At 35.8% G+C, this 21337-nt stretch overlaps 1 protein-coding gene across 2 annotated transcripts in view; it reads right to left on the bottom strand.

Moving 5' to 3' along the window:
• Window positions 1-17505, bottom strand: part of LOC109109315 (capping protein, Arp2/3 and myosin-I linker protein 3-like) — a 41472-nt gene extending 23967 nt beyond the window's left edge. Inside the window, exons 1-30 of one of the 2 annotated variants that reach the window (XM_042744028.1) lie at window positions 17364-17503; window positions 17066-17160; window positions 16067-16117; window positions 12770-12829; window positions 11690-11811; window positions 10780-10877; window positions 10579-10649; window positions 10418-10491; window positions 9729-9804; window positions 8965-9053; window positions 8775-8869; window positions 8589-8675; window positions 8327-8436; window positions 7577-7654; window positions 7330-7406; window positions 7142-7246; window positions 6856-6925; window positions 6679-6760; window positions 4738-4834; window positions 4406-4460; window positions 3504-3676; window positions 3213-3281; window positions 3045-3138; window positions 2862-2960; window positions 2618-2746; window positions 2200-2313; window positions 1888-2060; window positions 1629-1716; window positions 1443-1535; window positions 308-374 (exon numbers count right to left, since the gene is read on the bottom strand). In XM_042744028.1, coding sequence (XP_042599962.1) covers window positions 308-374; window positions 1443-1535; window positions 1629-1716; window positions 1888-2060; window positions 2200-2313; window positions 2618-2746; window positions 2862-2960; window positions 3045-3138; window positions 3213-3281; window positions 3504-3676; window positions 4406-4460; window positions 4738-4834; window positions 6679-6760; window positions 6856-6925; window positions 7142-7246; window positions 7330-7406; window positions 7577-7654; window positions 8327-8436; window positions 8589-8675; window positions 8775-8869; window positions 8965-9053; window positions 9729-9804; window positions 10418-10491; window positions 10579-10649; window positions 10780-10877; window positions 11690-11811; window positions 12770-12829; window positions 16067-16117; window positions 17066-17160; window positions 17364-17400 — 2728 coding nt within the window. In that variant the 5' untranslated portion in view covers window positions 17401-17503. Of the gene's footprint in view, window positions 1-307; window positions 375-1442; window positions 1536-1628; window positions 1717-1887; window positions 2061-2199; window positions 2314-2617; window positions 2747-2861; window positions 2961-3044; window positions 3139-3212; window positions 3282-3503; window positions 3677-4405; window positions 4461-4737; window positions 4835-6678; window positions 6761-6855; window positions 6926-7141; window positions 7247-7329; window positions 7407-7576; window positions 7655-8326; window positions 8437-8588; window positions 8676-8774; window positions 8870-8964; window positions 9054-9728; window positions 9805-10417; window positions 10492-10578; window positions 10650-10779; window positions 10878-11689; window positions 11812-12769; window positions 12830-16066; window positions 16118-17065; window positions 17161-17363 lie in introns of both variants that reach the window. The other variant, XM_042744029.1, reaches the window with a different exon arrangement.
• Window positions 17506-21337: the final 3832 nt, after the last annotated feature.

The following is a 21337-nucleotide window of genomic DNA, read 5'->3' on the forward strand; positions in this document are numbered from 1 at the left end:
AGTTGATTGATTGTAAAAATCATGCTGGCTTTGTTCAGATAAGAGCAATGACAAGTCTTTAACCCCTCCATATCTGATGACTGCATAATTAAACAGACCTGAACATGACCTCTGACCTCAACAGCTGTGGTGTGTGTGCCAGGGTTTGTTACAGCCAATCATCTTTCAAGTAATGCACAGCTATGATGTCACCAGTATTTGCTACATCCAATCACACGTGATTTAGGAGTGCAAAAGCAAAGACAAGGGGCAAAGGGCGAGACCTGTGCAAGAAGCACTTGTCGGCATCAAGACACAAGGGACTTACTTTTGATGGAAGGAGCGGGACGGATGCTACGGGAGTGGAAGCTGTTCCTCCAGTTTACAGGGATGTACTGTGGACAAGTAGAGAGGAAATCAAACTTAAATGCATACAAGTGACTACACTCAAACTCACGCTCTAGATTACTAAAATAATTTTAATTTTTTTTTTTTATCAAACTCTGATTATAAAAAAAACAAATTCTGTGAAAAATAAACAAGCTGTGTTGAAGCCATAATTGATATTATGTGAACGCACATGACTAACAGGCTGCAAAAGTGGGCTCTAAATGCCTTAGAGCACTTTGAAAAACTGTGATTTTTTTCAAATCTGGAAATTAGTATCAGAAACAGAAATGTTGCAACAAAAAATAATTTCTGTTTTTTTTTTTGTACAGATTCTTAAAACAAGTTTTCTTAATACAGATGTTCTTTCACTTTTAATCATTCTCAATTCATACTGGAGAACATGGGATCATCAATTATGACACAAAGTGGTGTAGATTATTCAAAATGCTAAGAAATCATGGGCTGTGTGTTAACTTTTAATCAATTATTTAATCAATTAACTCAAAGTACTATGCTGATGATATAATCTGAAATTTGTATGAGAGAAATATAAAATAAAATAATTTTCATTAGCAGTCTCAGACTTTTATACTCTACTAAATATTATTAGGCCAAGCTGTTATTTTGTTTGTTAACTGTAAACGGTCTATGATTAGTCTAATATGAACTATATTGTATTTATACTATTATACAATTTTATAAAAGCAACAAGCCACTCAAGGCTGTGATCCTTCAGAAATCATTCTTATATTCTGATTTGTTGCTCAAGAACATTTCTTATAACTATCAATGCTGAAAACAGCTGTGCTGCTTAATATTTTTGTAGAAATTGTGACTTTTTTTTTAAATTCTTTGATTAATAGAAATGCCAAAATAACAGCATTTATTAGAAAAATAGCCTTCACTGCAACTTTTGAACAATTTGATGCATCCTTGCTAAAGAGAAGTATTAATTGCTTTCGAACAGTATTACTTTTTAGTGGTAGTGTATGTGCAACATAAAAACAAAGGAAAAGTCCTGAGTAAGTGTTGGATCGGAAAGCTAGAATCAAGCAGACATGCTCTGTCCTCACATCATCTGTAGGAAATTCATGCTCCATCACTCTGAGCTGAGGAACATTGGCCTTGATATTGGTGGACTGGGAAAACTCCCTCATGTGCTTGTCCTGTAAGCAAGCGTGATATATATTTAAAGCCATACACATGCACACACAATTCTCATGTGCTCAATATACACATTCATAAATGCAAACACTTACCAGCTTTTCCTGAGCCACTGACAAATCCTGAAGAACTTCATCAATTATACTTTCCACCAGAGAGACACTGACAGACAGTTTCAGTTCACTGAGAAAAAGTGAGAGAAGGGAGCACAAAGTAAAAAAGAGTCTATATAACATAGTTTATTTTGTGGTGTTTTTTTTGTTCATACCTGATGAGAAAGTGTGAGAGGGGGGAGCAAAGTAAAAAAGAGTCTATATAACATAGTTTATATAGTGATGTGTATGTGCATCCCACCTGAGCTTGTTTCTGATGCTTTTCTCTGTCTCTTGCATTGTGTTTTGAATGAAGTGCGCAGCCTGACGTGTCTTCTTGGCCACACATTCTGCCAGGTGCTCGCTGACACTTGACCTCTGGACGACTCTGGGGCAGGTCAGCTGGGCAGATTGCAGCATTGCCGTTGCCAGTTCCTGCAGGACACAAGAGAAAATCTGATTTGTACTGCCATTGAATTACACTTACAGTGAGCTCCGCTAAAGCAATAAACATACTCTCAGTCTCAATCATACTACATACTAGACACTACAGAAACACATGACAAAACTTCACCTGGATTTCCTCAGTGATCTCACTCCTCAAGGCTGTTGCAGCATCATTGAGGATGCATTTCAGCATGTGACCACTAGAGGGCGCTCTGCCCAATTCATAAAGCCCTGCGAAAGACTGCGGGGAAAAGCCAAATGTCAAACATCACAAGTATATTAATTTGACACTTAAGACTGGCGTAATGGCTGCTGAAAATTCAACTTTGCCATCTGAGGAATAAATCACATTTTAAAATATATTAAAATAGAAACTATTATTTTAAATTCAAGTAATATTCACTAATATCACTATTTTATTTTTCTGAGAGACTGTCAAAAACATTTAAAAATCATACCAATCCCAAACTTTTAAACTTTAGTGTAAAACAAATCTGGGTTTAAATCTGTAGTACTGCAAACCATGTAGATGTGTAATCTCATACACTAATGGCCGTCTTTGCATGTTGAAGCGCTTCCTCTGCAAGCAAGATGTCCGATTGCACCTCTTGTATATTGTAGCAGGTTAAAGGATGCACACTTTCCTGAAGTCTCTTACAGAGATCCTGCACTAACTGAGAGAAACAGAGACTTTTTCATAATGATCGGAACCCTTAGTATGTAGAATAACAGTCTACTATATCATAGGCGATAATAACTATAAAGGAAAAATTATATATCCACACAAACCTGTTCAGAGCGAGTGGTCTTCAGTCCATGCTGCAGGTGACACATATACTCACCTGTTCTACACTGTCTCTGATTGTTCCTGTGTAAAAAAGTCTGGATCTGCATATACACACACAAAAAGAGTCCGTTTTATATCATTGTCTGTTCTTATGGCTTTCTACAGTCCTAGAAACAAGAACTAACTTTCTGTAAAGCCTCCTCCATCTTTTCTGGGGTGTTTCGGTACGCTTGAAAAACATCACTCATTGGAATGGACATGTTCTGTAGTGTCACGTTTCTGTTTGAAAACATCATTTTTTTAACAAATGCAAGTCATTGAAAAGCTTCTGTTTGTCTGTGGGGTGCTCTCACTTTTCCATGGCATTGGCCACATCCATAAATCCTCCAGCAGACACATTGTTTCGGTCCCAAACCAGTGTTCTGTCAGAAAACAAAGCACAGCCTTCATAAGAAATGACTACAATTTAGCCAAATAGGGCATGTTTTGTTGACCCTGGAAAAAAGGATTCCTGTCAAACATCATTTTAACCCCATCTTTAACATCTACCCAAGTATAAATGCTGATTGCTTGACAGGAACAACGATCAAGGAACATGTTCAACTTGACATAAATGTTATAAGTCACCACGTGGGGAAAATTACTTTAGCTTGGTGTTGATCATGAGGGCCTTTGCTAGCATCTTTGCTCCTGTGTCACCTATACAGTTTCCACTGATATCAATCTTGGACAGGCTGGCGTTGCTGCCCAGGCTGTTGATGAGGATGGTGGTACCAGTTTTCAACTTTGAATCACATACAGAGAGAGACTCCAGTGGCTAAAAAGTGTACAAAAAGAAAGTAAAGACATCAAGGAGGTAACTTACACATATGAAACAATGGTCATTATATTGAAGGGCTATATTTGCTTCATCAAGTTCCATTGATCTTACATTTCGAGTCATTAACCTTAAGTCTCATTAAGATCTCTATCAAGGTCTGAGTCTCATTAGCTTCAGAAACAGTATCTACTTAGAAGTTTGGGTCGTCAAAGGCAAGCACTGATCCTTTGGAGACCATAAATGCTCCTATTAATGTGGATAAAGTTACATAAAGTTGAGAGTCTGTTTTAATGAGTCTTATATGTGAGCCAGAGCTGCTTGTGTAATTACTGAGCCCGGGCGTGCCTTGATAGAGAGGGATTCTGGGTAATTAAAACTCAAGGCTTGCTGGAGAAATGAAGGGGGGGGGCATCTCTGTGGACTTTCTCTCTTTATTGGTTATAGTGTTACAGACGCAAACACACACAGAGGCACACAATCTTAATGTTAACTGAGCCAAAGACAGCAGCTCTTCCTACTCTCAACGTTATATGAGAGCTGTGGTCCGTAGGTGGACTTTTTCGTGTGTATCTGTGATGGATGGGGGAAGTGATCCTATTTTGCAGCAATTCTCATATCATTTCAGAGAGCCTGGTTATGAATATGACTAAAGTATGATTCCAATTTAGTCGTTGTGTGTGTGGGTGTGTGTGTAGTGTTTTTGATTATTACAAATGATGTACTTACACACTCCTCCTCTTGAATTAGCTGTACAAGGCGGTGTAACACATCTGTTAGAGCTCTGAGAGAAAGAGGTGGCATTTAAAATATACATCATATGCATGAAAGAAAAAGGGGGAACAGGGTAGATATGACGCAGAGAGAGAGAGAGGATGGGCTGGATAGACTGAAAGGTGCATCAAAAATGTTTTTAGTGAATTAAGTGTCATTTTAGTGTTTCCAAAATGGTAATAGTTTTCAAACAGGTTTACTGAAAACTCATAAATCTAACCTGCAAAAAAGCACACATACCATTTCAAAAATATGAGTAACTCATACCTAGACTTCATAGCACTTACCTAGACTTCATGGCAAAATTACGTCCAATTGAAAGGTGCCGAATTGAATGACTGCGACCAATGGAGAGAATTAAAGTAACCATATTGCTCTCAAAACCTGTCAGAGGGAAACCACAAATTACTAATTGTGATTTGTCTATATATATATATATATATATATATATATATATATATATATATATATATATATATATATATATATCATTTAATTTCACAGTAAGCGAGCCATACAACGTCTATCACACACAGCCACCATATTAGACAAGCCTCCTCTTTCTAAATGCCAAGCAGAGGCAAAGCAAGCTCATTTTGGTAAGTGTTAACTGTTGAGAAATCACAAACATCCTGCAAAGGGTCGACACAAAACGCATTCTAGGCACAAGTTCCTAGTGAATAAGTAATTGTATCTAATAAGTACTATCTAATGAATAAGCACTGGTGTCTATTCAATACTTACTAGCATCTAATGAATATGTACTAGTATGTAATTAATAAGAACTAGTATCTAATGGAATAGATACTAGTAGTTAAAAAGTAAGTACTTGTAGAATTAAAATAGATACTTTTAAGTTTTAAGGATTAAATGTTATAAACATGTTTTAAATAGTTGAACTTCTTTTAAGATGACATGGTGGCTATTTATTTCAATGATATCTTGCAGGAATTACGATCATTTCGTGCATACCATTCCATTAAAAAAAAATCCATAAATCTGTTCAATTTGATAATACTGTACCTGTCCAGTCGGGTATGTTTTCATATTTTAAAATTCAAATATTTATCTAATTTATTTCACACTGACACTGGTCTCAGTGTTTGTGTTCAGACAGGTGTGATAGCCCTGAGCGGCACAGTGTGGGTCCAGTGGGTCACGTGTTATTCTGACTGATGTGTTGAGTCTTTTCTCCACATGTAACAGAAGCAACAATGCCTATATTTGCTTTGTCTCCTCCTGGGTTATAAAAATAGCAAGGCCTGATTCCATCTTCTCCCAGGGTTCAACATTTTCACAAACATTGCTTCTATCTTAAAAAGCAACACTAGTTGCTTGAAGAAACACCCAAATGGTTTCATTTTCTATTAAGCAGCTCTAGTTCAGCAACTAAGGAAGATTCCAGGTTAATCACAAAATAAACTGTTGATTACCACAGAGAATGAAATTCACTTGTGTCCCAGTTTGAAAAAAATAAATAAAATAAAATGTGGCAAAAGTTCCAGAGGGCTTAAAAGCAGAAATGTAAAGCTTGTAGTTTGTAAAACATATTTACATGAAGTCTCAATTAAAATGCATAATATTTGAGCAGTTAGGAATTGTCAGGGGGAAAAAAAAAACATATTTGATAATATATTTCTGATATTTATTGTGGTAGGAAGATTGTGGATTTTAGACAATGAGATTTCACAGTGGGCGTGTCTATCCAGCAACACAAATAGAAACCAAAAGATGACTGTTTGTCCTGATTAAGACAAAACTCTGATTCTATTTTCTGATTTTATGCTTTTATTGTTTATCTCTATATTGCAATAATGCCTGGTTACTTAAAACATGTTATTATAACCAGGTTTAAATCCATTCCACAGATTTTCCCTAAAAATCCATGCCAAAAATGTGGTAAATATCACCAGGTCATTTATACAGATGTACACAACAGCCCCCTGCCTCTTACTAATCTTGTGAAAAGAGGTTTTCTAAGCAGCAGGAGGACAAACACACACACACAGCGAGTCAGATTAATTTATGCTTCCATCTCTCCATGTATCAGTCAGATATGATTTATGACCTGATGTGAGGAGAGACCCTGTAACCCCTCTAGTGCTGTTGTGAAAGAGATAGTCATTCAGAGCAATAAAATAAATCTGACAGAAATAAAGAGGAAGGTATGAAGGGAGGTTAATAAAGTGCCGGCCGCATGGAAGAGAGAATAAAATAAGAGACGGTACCGTTGTCAGACAGGTCCAGACTGCAGATGGCCTTGGCCTCAAAGATGTGCTCCTGAATCACCTGAGCTCCAGCTGACCTCAGCTACAGTAACACAAAGTACCACAAAATCACACACAATTTTAAGAAAAGATTTCTATAATTCTTGGATGTGTAAATGTGGGTGTGTGAGTCAGTACCTCACAGCAGCTGATGTCAAGCTCCAGCTCAGATAGATGAGTGTTGGTGGCCAAGCCCTGTAGTAACAATCTAATGACATAAGAAAAACACATTTCGTCAAAAGATGTCTACTTATAATTTTTTTTATCTTACTGACCACAAATTTTTTAACGTTACTGTATACAAAATTCATTACAGATACGTATTTAGGCCATGAGCAAACAGATGCAAATTGCCTATCACAGGAGAGATATTCAAGCTTGTAACACACACACATTTATGATAAAATTGGCACAAACCCCATACCTGAGAGCTTCTGGAGGTAGTTTAGTTCCAGACAATCCCACGTATTTTAACACAGTGCTCTTGCTGAAGAAATCCCTCACACTGCGTGTGACCTCTCGTGCTTTCCTAATACAGCCACACAGATCAGTATGTACATGCAGCCTGTGTAGAGATGCTTTTAATCCATAATGTCACTTTTGATGGCTCACCTATGAGAAAAAGTGTTCCTGGAGAGGTCGAGGTAGCTCAGAGTAGTGCAGCAGCCCACAGACAGAGACACAAACAACTAGAGAGAAACAGAAATAGACAGAGAAAGGTCAAAGGTACTCTAGATACATTTAGTGAAAAGAAATCAAGCTGGTTTACGACTAGCTTTGACATTGGATAAATCATTTATATACAGTATGACAAAATAAGCAATCAAACAAGATGCAGAATATAACTGATGTGACTCACTGTGTCTAGAGGGCAATCTGTGCAGCTGAGGTCCAGGTGAGAAACTGCATTTGGAGCAGATAGGAACTTAAAGAGGCTCTAAAAAGAGACAGACAAGCATGTTATTTCAAAGCCGCCCTAAGTGTTCCACTCTATTAATTCTTTTTTGCTTGATTTTACAATGCTGGTGATGAATAAAACCTATCAGACAGAAAGGCAGACATGTGCAGCCATGCGAAACCAAGACATGGCTTCTGAAATCACAAATAATATTCTATGACTGCAAACAACATTTATAGTCCCTCGAAACAAAAAGTTAATGTACTGAAACACATCATTGATTCCATTCCCTTCTATAACACAGCAGAACACTGAAATTGAAAATGATCTATATATTACACACCCATACAATGATCAACAATAAGTCCCCAGGCCGGGCCAGTTGACACGAGTGACACATTTGGGCTAGTGCTGCATTGTCACTATTTGTTCGTAGATTTTTTTTTTTTTTTTTCTTATTCTGCTGATTTAAACATGTCACCGAAGTACTGTAAAAAAAATTTCTTTGCAGTTTTCCAGTAAAAATTTTAATTTTTTGTTTGCTTTTTTTACAAATTTTTTTATTTAATAAAGGTGAATTCAATGGATCAAAAGTGAGAGTAAAGACATTTATAATGCATAAAAAAAATCCATATCAAATAAATACTGTTCTTTTTAACTTTCTATTCATCAGAAAAGGGCCTTATATCATCCCAGCTCTTTCAAACTCACCACAGCCTCTTCTGTCGCCAAGCAGCCGATGTTTCCGCTCAGGTCTAGGTGGGTGAGAGTGTTGCAGAGAGACATACTTTGATGAAGAACTTGAACCAGACAGCCCAGGCCTAGGGCAACAGTGAGAGCGAGAAAAAGTTGGAGACGCCAACAGCATGGCAACCAAAGCGACACTGTCCTCAGAAAATGTATCTAGTTACTTTTGCAGGCATGAAACAGCATCTTGAAATGTGTAAAAGTGAGTAAAAGATAAACGCAGCACCTTTCGGGGACATAGAGACCTTGGAGAGGTGCAGCTGACTGAGGCCACGAGACAATTTGCCCAAACTCTGACTGAGAGCAAACACTCCTAAGTACAAGAAAACATAAAAATCACAATATCAGCATGTGTACACAGAAAAAAAAAATGAATCTGATCTCAGATCAGAGAGAATATCTGCATCAGTACCTTTATCTTCAATAGCATTGACAGAGAGGTTGATGATATGAACAGCAGAGGAAGAACTGTCCCGAAAAGCGCTGGCCATCTTCACAGCAAAATCCCTGCATCAAGGATGCAAAGAGAATCAACTTACCTCTAAGACATTGGGTAAATGTGTTTAGCTTTTCATAAGCGCAAGGGCCTCGATTAAACTTACATTTTGAGTCCGCTGGCCTCCAGACTGACCTCCTCCAGAGCACAGGACCGGGCGATCATATAGAGCACCTGCTCCTGCACATCAGGAGTCTGGAAACAAAGACCACAGGCTGATAAATGATGTACAATTCTCATTTTTGGAGGCAAATGGACAACACATTAAGAATGACATGAATTATGACGTAGCTACTATGATAAAGAAAAGAGCTGTGCAGCCACAAAGTATCAAAGTTGGAATAAAAAGAGGCTTATTTGGTTGATTCAAGTTGTGCTTGTTCTACCCATCCTTCAAACCTTTCTCTCCATTTTAAATGAGTATTTTGTATCACACTATGTACAAAGTCGCCCTTGAGCTTGTCTTGTCCTCATGGTCAGAACAACAATTTATTATTTGGCAAGTGGCCTATATCTGACCTTTCCACAGCCAGGAGCGAGAGGAGATGGAGGTCTGACATTAGTGCACTCTCAGAAAAAAAGGTACAATAGCTGTCACTGGGGCGGTACCTTTTCAAAAGGTACACTTTTGTACCTTTTAGTTACTAATATGTACACTTAAGGTACTAATATGTATCTTTAAGGTACCAAAATGGACTCTTTAGGTACAAAGGTGTGCCTTTTGAAAAGGTATCGCCCCAGTGACAGCTTTTGTACCTTTTTTTATGAGAGTGTGGATAAGCCAAGTCTAAACACAACCATTCATCTCTAAGTTCCCAGATTTATTCATCAGTATTCGTGATTAATTGGCCCAGTAGTATCTATACATACCAGTTTGAAGTCCTTGCTGCATATCTTGGTGAACCATTGGTTGAAGGACAAGGCACCCACTGCTAAAGCCAAGTCTCTGTTAACATTTTCAACAGATCATTAAGAAGAAATACCACAACACCAAAAGATATATTAACAGTGGCATTGATTTATATATTAAAATACTTCCATTTAGAGTTTGGGGTCAGTAAGATTTTTTTAAAGAAATTAATACTTTTTATCAGCAAGGAAACATTCAGTTGATCAAAAGTGACAGTGAAGACTTTTAAATGCATTTCAAATAAATGCTGTACTTTTGAACTTTCTATTCAAAGAATTTAAGTATCACGGTTTTCATAAAAATATTAAGCAGCACAGCTGTTATAAATGATAACAATAAGAAATGTTTCTTAAGCACCAAATCAGCATATTAAAATGATTTCTGAAGGATCATGTGACAGGAAACAGTGATTTTAAATTGTAATAATATTTCATAATATTACTGTTTTTACTGTATTTTTGGTGAGAATAAAGTTTTTGTTGTTGCTGTTGTTGTTTTTTTAGATCTTACAGACCCTAAACTTGGCATAAATTCAATGACAGTGTATTAATGTTTTATATATATTTCAATTATATGAATACATTTATATAATAATAATAATAATAATAAAATTAATTTCTTATTTAGAGGTAAAAGTCATTGTATCTACCTGCTGTCTAAATGACTGAAGTCAATTAGGTTGAAAACCCGACAGTTCTGAACATGGTAAATGTTATCGACGTCCTAGAAACCACAGGAGCAACAGTTCTTAAAACCACCATCACTTATCCTTTGACAATTTGATGCTTATAAGTAGTGATTACCACAGACCCACTGAACTTCCATACAGCAAGGAAACTCATTGAAGTCACACAAAGCCGCATAAGTGTCCGAAAAGCCTCCTGTGAAGGACCAAAGAGAACGTCGAAATCAAATGAAAGTAATCAGATATCTAAATAACATCTAAATGTGACTCTTCCCTACAGCTGATCACACAAAACTGTTTTGGGAGTGACAACATTATCATCTGACCACATGGTCCAACTGCTCCATTCACATGTTCTTCAACTCTAGAGGCAAGACTGGATAGCCGCTCTTGGAGGTCAGGGGGAACTTTCTTCAGCAACTTCCTGAAAGGTAGAAAGAGATGGAGGGTGATAAAGAAAGTGTAGGATCAGTAAAACACATCAGCCAACACAATTCTTTCTTCCAGCCAGTGGTAAAATAACTTGATATTCACAATGAACATGCTGGCACTTTATGGCATTTGATAATGGGTTTTTCCATTTGTGGGCAGATAAATCTGTTAAGACTTCTAAAAGGAAGTGAGTCAAATCAGTGAAGACCTTATGGTTTAAGTCATTAAGAGTTTATCACAAGGAATAATATGGAAAAGTGAAACTATATCAAGATCATCCACTTTTCTACAATGATTGATAAAAGCAGTGGTTTTGCTCCAGGACCCAGATTTTACACTAGAGACATTCAATACATAACTACATTATGGTCAGCTCAAATGTGTATATCCTTGTTGTAAGTGAACATGCTTTTAGTCTGGGTCATATTTATTTTATAGGACGAATGAGTTGAAAAATGCCCTTTGTTTTTAATTACACGTTTACATTAATGTGTGGTCAAATTAATGTAAAGTGAAATTACGCTGTGAAATCAGTCTTTAAGGATGTTTGCAAATGTTTGGATTTGTGCCAAAGTACTGTAGAGCTGAACTGGACACAATGCTTTTGATGTCAATAACAAAATTTGGATAAGCCTATTTGATTGCTATCCTAATTATACCTGATTGTTTGGTCAATGCATTTTAAACCACAATGCACAACTGGATTAGACTATATTTATTTCCTTAAAAGTACTGAAATGCATGAAAATTATTTGAAGTAATGCATGATGTTAGATCAGATGTGATTATTAACAGGTCGCTCACCCGGGCGATGAATCCGGAAAAATCTTCTTGAGTGAGGCGGTGACATGAGTGACCACAGCTTCCAGATCTCGCACTGACATCAGGCTAAGAGAGTATATCTGCCTGTCCGTCTCAATAACCACCTCACAAACACACATAAACAAGGAATGATGAGCGATTGCAAGTATCCATAAAAGAACTAACCGGCTGACTGATTTGAAGAGGAACTTTCCTTTGAGAGAAAACACTTCTGAACCCCCATTACATGCCTCCAACAGCTTGACATTTAAAGCAGTTAGAAACCTTGTGCTTTAAGCATTTAAAAAGGTCAGGGTTAAAAAATGCATTGCTAACTATATGTTTACATTACACTATAAATATAGAAAAGTAATCTAAAACTTAAAAATGTTGTAAGTTTTAAAAATGCAGTAAAAATATTAACAGGTTAAATGTAGAGATCTTTATTGCATTACTGACATGCAAGTGTATTATATTTTTCCAAATGTTTTTATCTCATAATTTACAGAGACGCTTTATATTTAACAACATTACCCTACAATATTACCTTATTAAATTATTTTATTCAGCAGTGACCTTAATGACTTTTGCACTGTTGCAAAAATTTTTGAAAGGTATATTCATCAAAGAATCATGAAAACTTTAGCAGCACAATTTTTTTTAACACTGATAATATTATGAAATTTTAGTGTTGCCATCGGTTGAACACAATACATTTTTAAATATATTATTATTATTTTTACTGTATTTTTTTTTTATCACGGTGAGCATAATAGACTTCCTTTGAAACAAACCCCTAATGGTTCAAATGCAGAATTATTTTTTTGAAAAAAGAAGAAGTTTAATATTGTTAAATAATGAATTGCATAATTTATGGTAAAGTATACTGATTTATTTCTATTACAGCTGCTCATTTTTGATCATAGTCACATTTACGTGTATTCATTCAAGAGATGTTTTTATTCAAAGCAACACATAAAACAAATCAAAATGTTACAGTGTAGATTAACAAGCAACATTAAATGTCCATTACTCTTAACAGTCTATCACCACCGTAGCATGTTATAGCAGTAGATCTCTTACCTGCTCAATACTGTCGATAGTGATGGCATAGATCTCTAGATAACTGAAGGAACTGTCCACCTGCAGCGAGAGACAGGACCGTTGTAAACAGCACACATACTCTGACATGTATATACAGCAAGTAACACTGGAAATAAAGTGACTCAGAGAGAAGGTGGGGGTCTGGGAGGTTGGGTCATTCACTGAAACTCAAACACAGAAGTTGAGCTTTGGAACACACATTTTTTTTCCACAGGAACTAATACTGAGTCATACACTTTCAATCTCTAACCGCATATCATTACACAGTGTGGAACAGTCCATTAGCACTTAGCTCTTATTTCACAAATCAAGAAATACATTCATCTTTTAAAAAGAACATTGCCATTTAAACTTTTCTAAAACCTTAAGACATGAAATCACATTAAGCAGTTTGTACTAATAGCAGCAGTCATTAGTATGTTTTTTTTTAAACAAATATCACTAAGAAGGCATATAAATTGTAATGGAGCACTGCTAAGAAATATTCCCCCCATAGCACTTTGAGTTAATAGTGGACATGACCCACTGACCCTCTGGCTTCTAACCTACTGCTTGTTTTATCAGCTGCATATTTTCATGACAGAGTCGATCCACTGTTCAAGGTTACTTGCTGTTTTTTGGCTCTGTGACAATATCCTTATTTTAGCAGAATAGAAGATGCATTTATTTCACATACATGTTATTCTGAATGTCACATTTAACATTATGATTTCTGAATATTGCATGGTATGCTGGTATTAAAACAAGTGCAATATGATCATGTAACATTACTTTGAATTTTAAGTATTTAATTTAATCGATTAATTGCAATTAATCACATCCAAAATAAACACACATACAGTACATGTATATATTTAAGAAATACTTACATGTGTGTGTTTGTGTGTGTGTGTGTGTGTGTGTGTGTGTATACATATATATATAAATATACACATAAAAAATATACACAATACACACATATGTTATGTGAACAAAAACTTTTATTTTGGATGCAACTAATCACAATTAAACATATGACAGCACTAATACAGGTGCTGGTCATATAATTAGAATATCATCAAAAAGTTGATTTATTTCACTAATTCCATTCAAAAAGTGAAACTTGTATATTATATTCATTCATTACACACAGACTGATATATTTCAAATGTTTATTTCTTTTAATTTTGATGATTATAACTGACAACTAAGGAAAAATCCCAAATTCAGTATCTCAGAAAATAAGAATATTGTGAAAAGGTTCAATATAATCTAGTTCTGTAGGCTACACAATCATGGGGAAGACTGGTGACTATTCACACCTTGCACAAGGAGGGCAAGACACAAAAGGTCATTGCAAAAGAGGCTGTTCACAGAGCTCTGTGTCCAAGCACATTAATAGAGGCGAAGGGAAGGAAAAGATGTAGTAGAAAAAAGTGTACAAGCAATAGGGATAACAGCACCCTGGAGAGGACTGTGAAACAAAACCCATTCAAAAATGTGGGGGAGATTCACAAAGAGTGGACTGCAGCTGGAGTCAGTGCTTCAAGAACCACTACACAAAGACGTATGAAAGACATGGGTTTCAGCTGTCGCATTCCTTGTGTCAAGCCACTCTTGAACAACAGACAGCGTCAGAAGTGTCTTGCTTAAAAAAAGAACTGGACTGCTGCTGAGTAGTCCAAAGTTATGTTCTCTGATGAAAGTAATGTTTTCATTTCCTTTGGAAATCAGGGTCCCAGAGTCTGGAGGAAGAGAGGAGAGGCACACAATCCACGTTAATTGAGGTCCAGTGTAAAGTTTCCGCAGTCAGTGATGGTTTGGGGTGCCATGTCATCTGCTGGTGTTGGTCCACTGTGTTTTCTGAAGTCCAAGGTCAACGCAGCCGTATACCAGGAAGTTTTAGAGCACTTCATGCTTCCTGCTGCTGACCAACTTTATGGAGATGCAGATTTCATTTTCCAACAGGACTTGGCACCTGCACACAGTGCCAAAGCTTCCAGTACCTGGTTTAAGGACCATGGTATCCCTGTTCTTAATTGGCCAGCAAACTCGCCTGACCTTAACCCCATAGAAAATCTATGGGGTATTGTGAAGAGGAAGATGCGATATGCCAGACCCAAGAATGCAGAAAACCTGAAGGCCACTATCAGAGCAACCTGGGCTCTCATAACACCTGAGCAGTGCCACAGACTGATCGACTCCATGCAACGCCGCATTGCTGCAGTAATTCAGTCAAAAAGAGCCCCAACTAAGTATTTAGTGCTGCACATGCTCATACTTTTCAGTTGGCCAAGATTTCTAAAAATCCTTTCTTTGTATTGGTCTTAAGTAATATTCAAATTTTCTGAGATACTGAATTTGGGATTTTCCTTAGTTGTCAGTTATAATCATCAAAATTAAAAGAAATAAACATTTGAAATATATCAGTCTGTGTTTAATGAATGAATATAATATACCAGTTTTACTTTTTGAATGGAATTATTGAAATAAATCAACTTTTTGATGATATTCTAATTATATGACCAGCCACTGTATATATATATATATATATATATATATATATATATATATATATATATATATATATATATATATATATATATATATATTTCTTTAATATATACGTGTGTGTGTATATATGTATATATATGTATGTATATATATATATATATATATATATATATATATATATATATATATATATATATATAGTACATACAGTACATATATATTATGTAAAAAAAAAAAAAAAACATTTTAATTTTGGATGTGATTAATCACAAAATTAATCGATTTGACAGCCCTAATTTAATCTTGAAATACTCCATAAAATCAGTGTTTTCTATTGCACAATGGACTTTATTTATTAATACTTTAATAATTAAATTATTATTAATTGAATCATTATTTCAATCATTCTTTATTTGCTTTATATTGCAATGTATTTTTTTCGAATTGTTTTCCTTGAAAGATGTGTTTGTGATATTTTTCTTTCTTTTCTGTACATTTTTATGTGTGACTTGAGTGTCCAGATGCTTTTTGGGGTCACTGCAAACTGAAAGTATGCATCAGTTTAAAAAAATAATAATAAAAAGTGTAAGATAGTGGTGTAGAAATCATTTGATAAGTGTGTGTGTGTGCCACATTAAAGTCTTTGATAACCACATGTTTCCACTCACAAAGTAGGCCAATCGACATAAAAAATTGTAAAAGTATGTCATGTATTGCTCTGGCCCTGGTTTGAGATCTGTGTGCTCTGATGCAGGACCGCATTATATAGTGTTTGTTTCCTACCTTCACTGGTTGCTTGCTGTGGAACACATGAGCTCTCCATTGAGACATCACCTGTCAAAGAACAAAAACACAAGAGCACAGAAAAGAGTATGAGTCTAGTGCCATCTGCTGGTCAACACAAAGAGCTTGTAACAAATGGCTAGCTACTTCCTTTCAGTTATACCTATTCCCTCAAATCTGTTTTCTTTTTCTTTTTCTTTTTTTGTGGCTTTCAGTCTCATGGCTCAGCAACCTGCCTAAAAATGTTGTTTTTGGTCTGAATTTTATAGCCATAAAACCACAAACAACAGTATTCTGGCCTTTTCAGTGCTTTCTCTTTCACATCACACAGAGGAAGCACGCAGCCCTTTACTGATAAATGACGTTTTACATAGGAACAATGCAGTGCTGACTGTGCAAGCAGAACCTTGCTCTGATGCTCTGCACACTTCATCAGCACATCTCTACACCAGCAGCAAATGCTGCTTATACTGTGTGGAGAAAGATAAACGTCACAGGCAACAGTAAAATAATACAGTATTACAAGTAACGACAGGAGGGCACTGATCGTGTGACTCTTTGTACAGAAACAAGATGCTTTTTGGATCATCTCAAATCATGCTGGAGAACATGATCAAGTTTTACACAAACTTGTGGAGTTCGTGCAGCTGCTTACATCAAATTTGTCATTTGAAATTTTCTTCTAAAATTATCATTTTTCTCAGGCTCCTATGTTTATGTTCAGTTATTTCACTTTAATGCCAATGAAAAGAACATATTCATTGCCAATAAGTGAAATTACTAAATCTACACATAGTAGCCTGAGAAAAATACTCATTTTTAAAAGAAAATTCCAAATGGCACTTTGAGGGTTTTGCATCTGAACTCTTCATATTCATATATAATATACTAATTTATGTGTGTGTGATCAAATTTAATTGAATAAATGTAATTAAAATTTTAAAAAAAAAATAATAATAATAAATTTAAAGAACTAACAAAAATAAAAGGCTGACATACCAAAACTCTGCTCTCTGCTCGTCCCTTGTACTGGTTGAGCTGCACCAAACTCATGAACTGAACCCTCTGTGGCTTCAGATACTGAGTTATGCATTCTGGAAATCAAGCAAACGCAACCATTTTTGCAGAACTGCACATCACATAACTTTAAAAGGAATCTTAGCACCGTACTGTAATGTAGAGATTGTATAGTCTGAAAGAGCTACAAACAATTGTCTCGTAGAATAAACAAGCCTACTGGTTATTATTTACTCATATTTCAGTTGTGTGTTCTCAAAGTATTGTTTAAGCACCTTACCTTTGAGGCAAAATGGGACCTCTGTCTGCGCCGCCATAATGTCTGTGGCAACAGGGTGAAGACAGGCCAGCGCTGGCAGCTCTCATGTAAGTGTGTGACACACTCTTGAACACACACACATCCTGCTGCTTTATGATTCATGCTTATGGGGGAAAACCACAGTTTGAGAGTACAGGTCTGAGACAGGATGTGACACCTGAACTGCATGAAGAGCATCCTATCACAGTTACTTCATAATGTGCAGTTTCACACATCACAGCAATCCTTTCAACCCCAATGCAAGTATGTCGATGTTTGCAAATGAGGTTAATATAAACTTCAGTCTGTGGTATACGTGAGACTGATAACACTTATTGTCAAATCCCTGACCTATTTAAATGATAGAGGTTTTGGTGTCAGCTTTGCAGAGATTCGCAGAAAGGCAAATGTTGTATTATAACCCTTACTTTTTAATGTTTGATGGCTAATAGGTGGCTGAGAAAAATTAAAACTAAATTGACTTGTTTTTACTCAGCATCTCCCTCTAGTGGAATATTGTTCACTTTGAAACTGTGGCAACCCTTTCTGACTAAAACTGTACCTTTCTAGTGTCACTATTTGATATATACTGGAAAATCTTAGTTGTGTGCGCGCACACACTGATGAAAAAAAACATCTAAACCTAGGCTAAGCTGGTTGGCTGGTTTTAGCTGGTCAGCAGACTGGTTTTGACAACTTCCTTAGCTGGTGAGGCTGGGAGACCAGCTTAAACAACCATCTAAAAACCATTTTCTTTATTTTATTATTATTATTAGTATTATTCTTTAAAAAAAAAAAAAAAAAAAAAAAAAACACTACCCAGTTGTAAGACTTTTATTTATTTATTTTCTTTAAAAATATTCTGCAGCGTATATATATATATATATATATATATATATATATATATATATATATATATATATATATATATATATATATATATATATATATATATATCAGATATTGGAGCCAATCTTTTAAATAACTGTCTTTCCTTGTCAATTAGCACAATTTCACAATTATGAAATACAAAATCTACTTAAACTGAAATAAAACAAGTTGAATTCAAAGGCTGCTCATTTCTGACCAGGAACAAATTAGATATTTTCAGTACAGTAAAGGATTAACATTTTAGACGCTTGGCAGATCTAAATAATCTCTTATGTTTTTAACACTTTTAAACATCCAGACGTGCTTATTAAAGCAAAAGAACCATAAGTCAAATTGTAATTACTTAAATGCAAATACAAGATTAATTTTATTCAGGGGTCCCACACCTTGGTTAACTTCAAATTCAAGGACTTTCCAGGTCCAATACCCTCAAATTCAAGGACTTTCCAGGTCCAATACCCTCAAATTCAAGGACTTTCCAGGTCCAATACCCTCAAATTCAAGGACTTTCCAGGTCCAATACCCTCAAATTCAAGGACTTAATTCGGGGACACATTTCGGGTGAGAGCAAGTTACAACGTGTTACCTTAAAGGGGTCATATGATGTTGCTAAAAAGAACATTATGTTGTGTATTTGGTGTAATGCAATTTGTTTATGCGGTTTAAGGTATATATAAAAAAAAAAAACCTTTTCACATAATGTACATTATTGTTGCTCCACTATGCCCCGTCTTTCTGAAACACGTTGATTTTTACAAAGTTCATCGTTCTGAAAAGCAAGGTGTCCTGTCCTCTGATTGGTCAGCTATCCAGTGCACTGTGATTAGCTGAATACCTCAAGTGTGTGACGGAAATGTTACACCCCTTAACATACTGTGATGCTGTGTGTCCCGGCGCAACGAGACAAAAACATTAAAACCCATTACAAACGAGGCATTTGTTCCATCCATTGGGGACATAATTACTAATTATAATGACTTATACAGTTTTTTTTATGCGTTGCGTTGCATATCGCACTGCATAAACACAAAACCAGGTTCCATGTCTGCATTTGTGATCGGAGAAACAACAAAGAACAAGCGGTACTATACTCTACTGCTCAAAACTCACGTTTGAATCATCAGTGGCAAATTCTTTAAATATAAAAAAACGTACTTACAGACTGTGAGTCAGAAGCGCCAGACTGTCCTTGCAAAGTTGGAATTGCCCCACTTTATAGAAAGCCTTTGTGTGTAGACGGCATTGTACTTACCAGGTTCAGGAAACAGTGCTCCATAAAATGAGCTGCACACATCTGAATATTTTGGTTGAACTGTTCTGGAACAGTGTTGTAAATACAACTTAACCACTGATTTCTAGTTGTGTCCTCTTTTGGAAGGCCAAACAAAGTAGTTTTGCTTTCACAACGAAACACAGCATCACACACAGCGGACTTGAAAAAGGCACAGCCAACGGCGATCCACACTGAAAAGTTGATGTATTTCCTCAGCGACCAGCACGGATCAGCTCCAGGCATTACGAAGTGGATATCATCCTCTTTTGGAAGGCCAAACAAAGTAGTTTCACTTTCACAATGAAACACACAGTGTCTCCACGACATGGCGGTGGTAACAACAATACTACGGCGAGAGTAAAAGTTACGCCTTCTTTCTTAGCCTGAACATTTGGACGGTGTTATGCAAATCTTCCCACAAAGTGACGTCGATATGTTAGAATAAGCCGTTTTAGGAGGGCGTGGACAAGTCTTAACTTTTATAAAGAATATCTCTTTGGTTTGAGACTTTAGTCTTTCCAACTTTAGGGATCTTATCTGTTCACGCACAGCTTGTAACACTCCAAAGAGAAAGGAAAATTTAAATTGCATCATATTACCCCCTTTAAGATACATAGCTACAGATTTCTTGTGTCAAACACAACTATGCAAAAAAAGTTTTTTTTTTTTTTTTTTTTTTCATTTATTTTTGGCCAAATAACAGATATCTGATATTCTATTTGTTGTATTTCTGTTTTGCATAAAACTGAAGAATATTCAGTACATCCTATACTGTTTTCTAAAATGATCTGATATTAACTTTTGCATTATTGCCAAATTCAGAAAATGAAAATAAGGGACAACTGTGATTCTTTACAGGAAAATAAGGGACAGAAAAAGGGACACTCAAAATATTTGTTCTGTACCACAGTGTGTCATTTCCATGTCTACAGTTAAGTGTGTATAAAAGGTGTATAAAAGGTTCTCAGAAATAATCACATTTGTTTTGCTTAACCTATGTACAACTATTCTAAAAATAAAGTTTAATGTCATACAAAAGATTTTACGCATGTTATACACAAAGCATCGGCCTGAATAACTTTTACCTCTATGGAATTCTGACTGCACAAGAGGTGTAGTAATTTAGGAGGTGAATATACTGTGAAATTACGTAAGCTTGGAAATTAATGGCATAAAATTTTGAAAGGATAACAACTGAACGTCTATGAATCTTCAATCAATAAAGCATTTCAAAAAAAAAAAAAAAAAAAAAACTTAAAATTTTGAACTAAAAGGTTATTGCAACCATATAGCCTATAATTTCATGAAAATGAATATTTTTCAGTTAAAGAGAACTTGGAGTGTGTGGGCTGCTTATTATATGCTTAATATAGGAGGTCCAGGTTTAGGAATATGCTAGAAATTACAATTTTAAAAATGTTTAATTTTGTTTCTCCCTTTAACAACATTAACTTACAATAATGAAAGACGTCCTTCCTCAGGTAGATTGCATTTTTCTTGCCTAGCTGGATGTTGTGCTTATGATCAATAATCACGTTCTTTGCATTCACCCAAACTGATTTGGCAAAACCAAAACGCGGATGGTGAAGAGCCTTCCTTGAGAGGCTATGTTCGCAATTCAAACAATGATTTGTGCAAAAAGAATAATTAATTTATTATTTGTGTGAGTTGTATGGTCTAGATGGGTATGCATTGTATTACTGGGCAAACTGCATTCCGTATATTATTGCTTTTATGGGGAACGCTTCTCTGATACCTTAAATACGGGACAATTCCGCAATAATTTTTGCAT

Source organism: Cyprinus carpio, chromosome B18 (assembly GCF_018340385.1).
Source record: "Cyprinus carpio isolate SPL01 chromosome B18, ASM1834038v1, whole genome shotgun sequence".
Taxonomy (NCBI): Eukaryota; Metazoa; Chordata; class Actinopteri; order Cypriniformes; family Cyprinidae; genus Cyprinus; species Cyprinus carpio.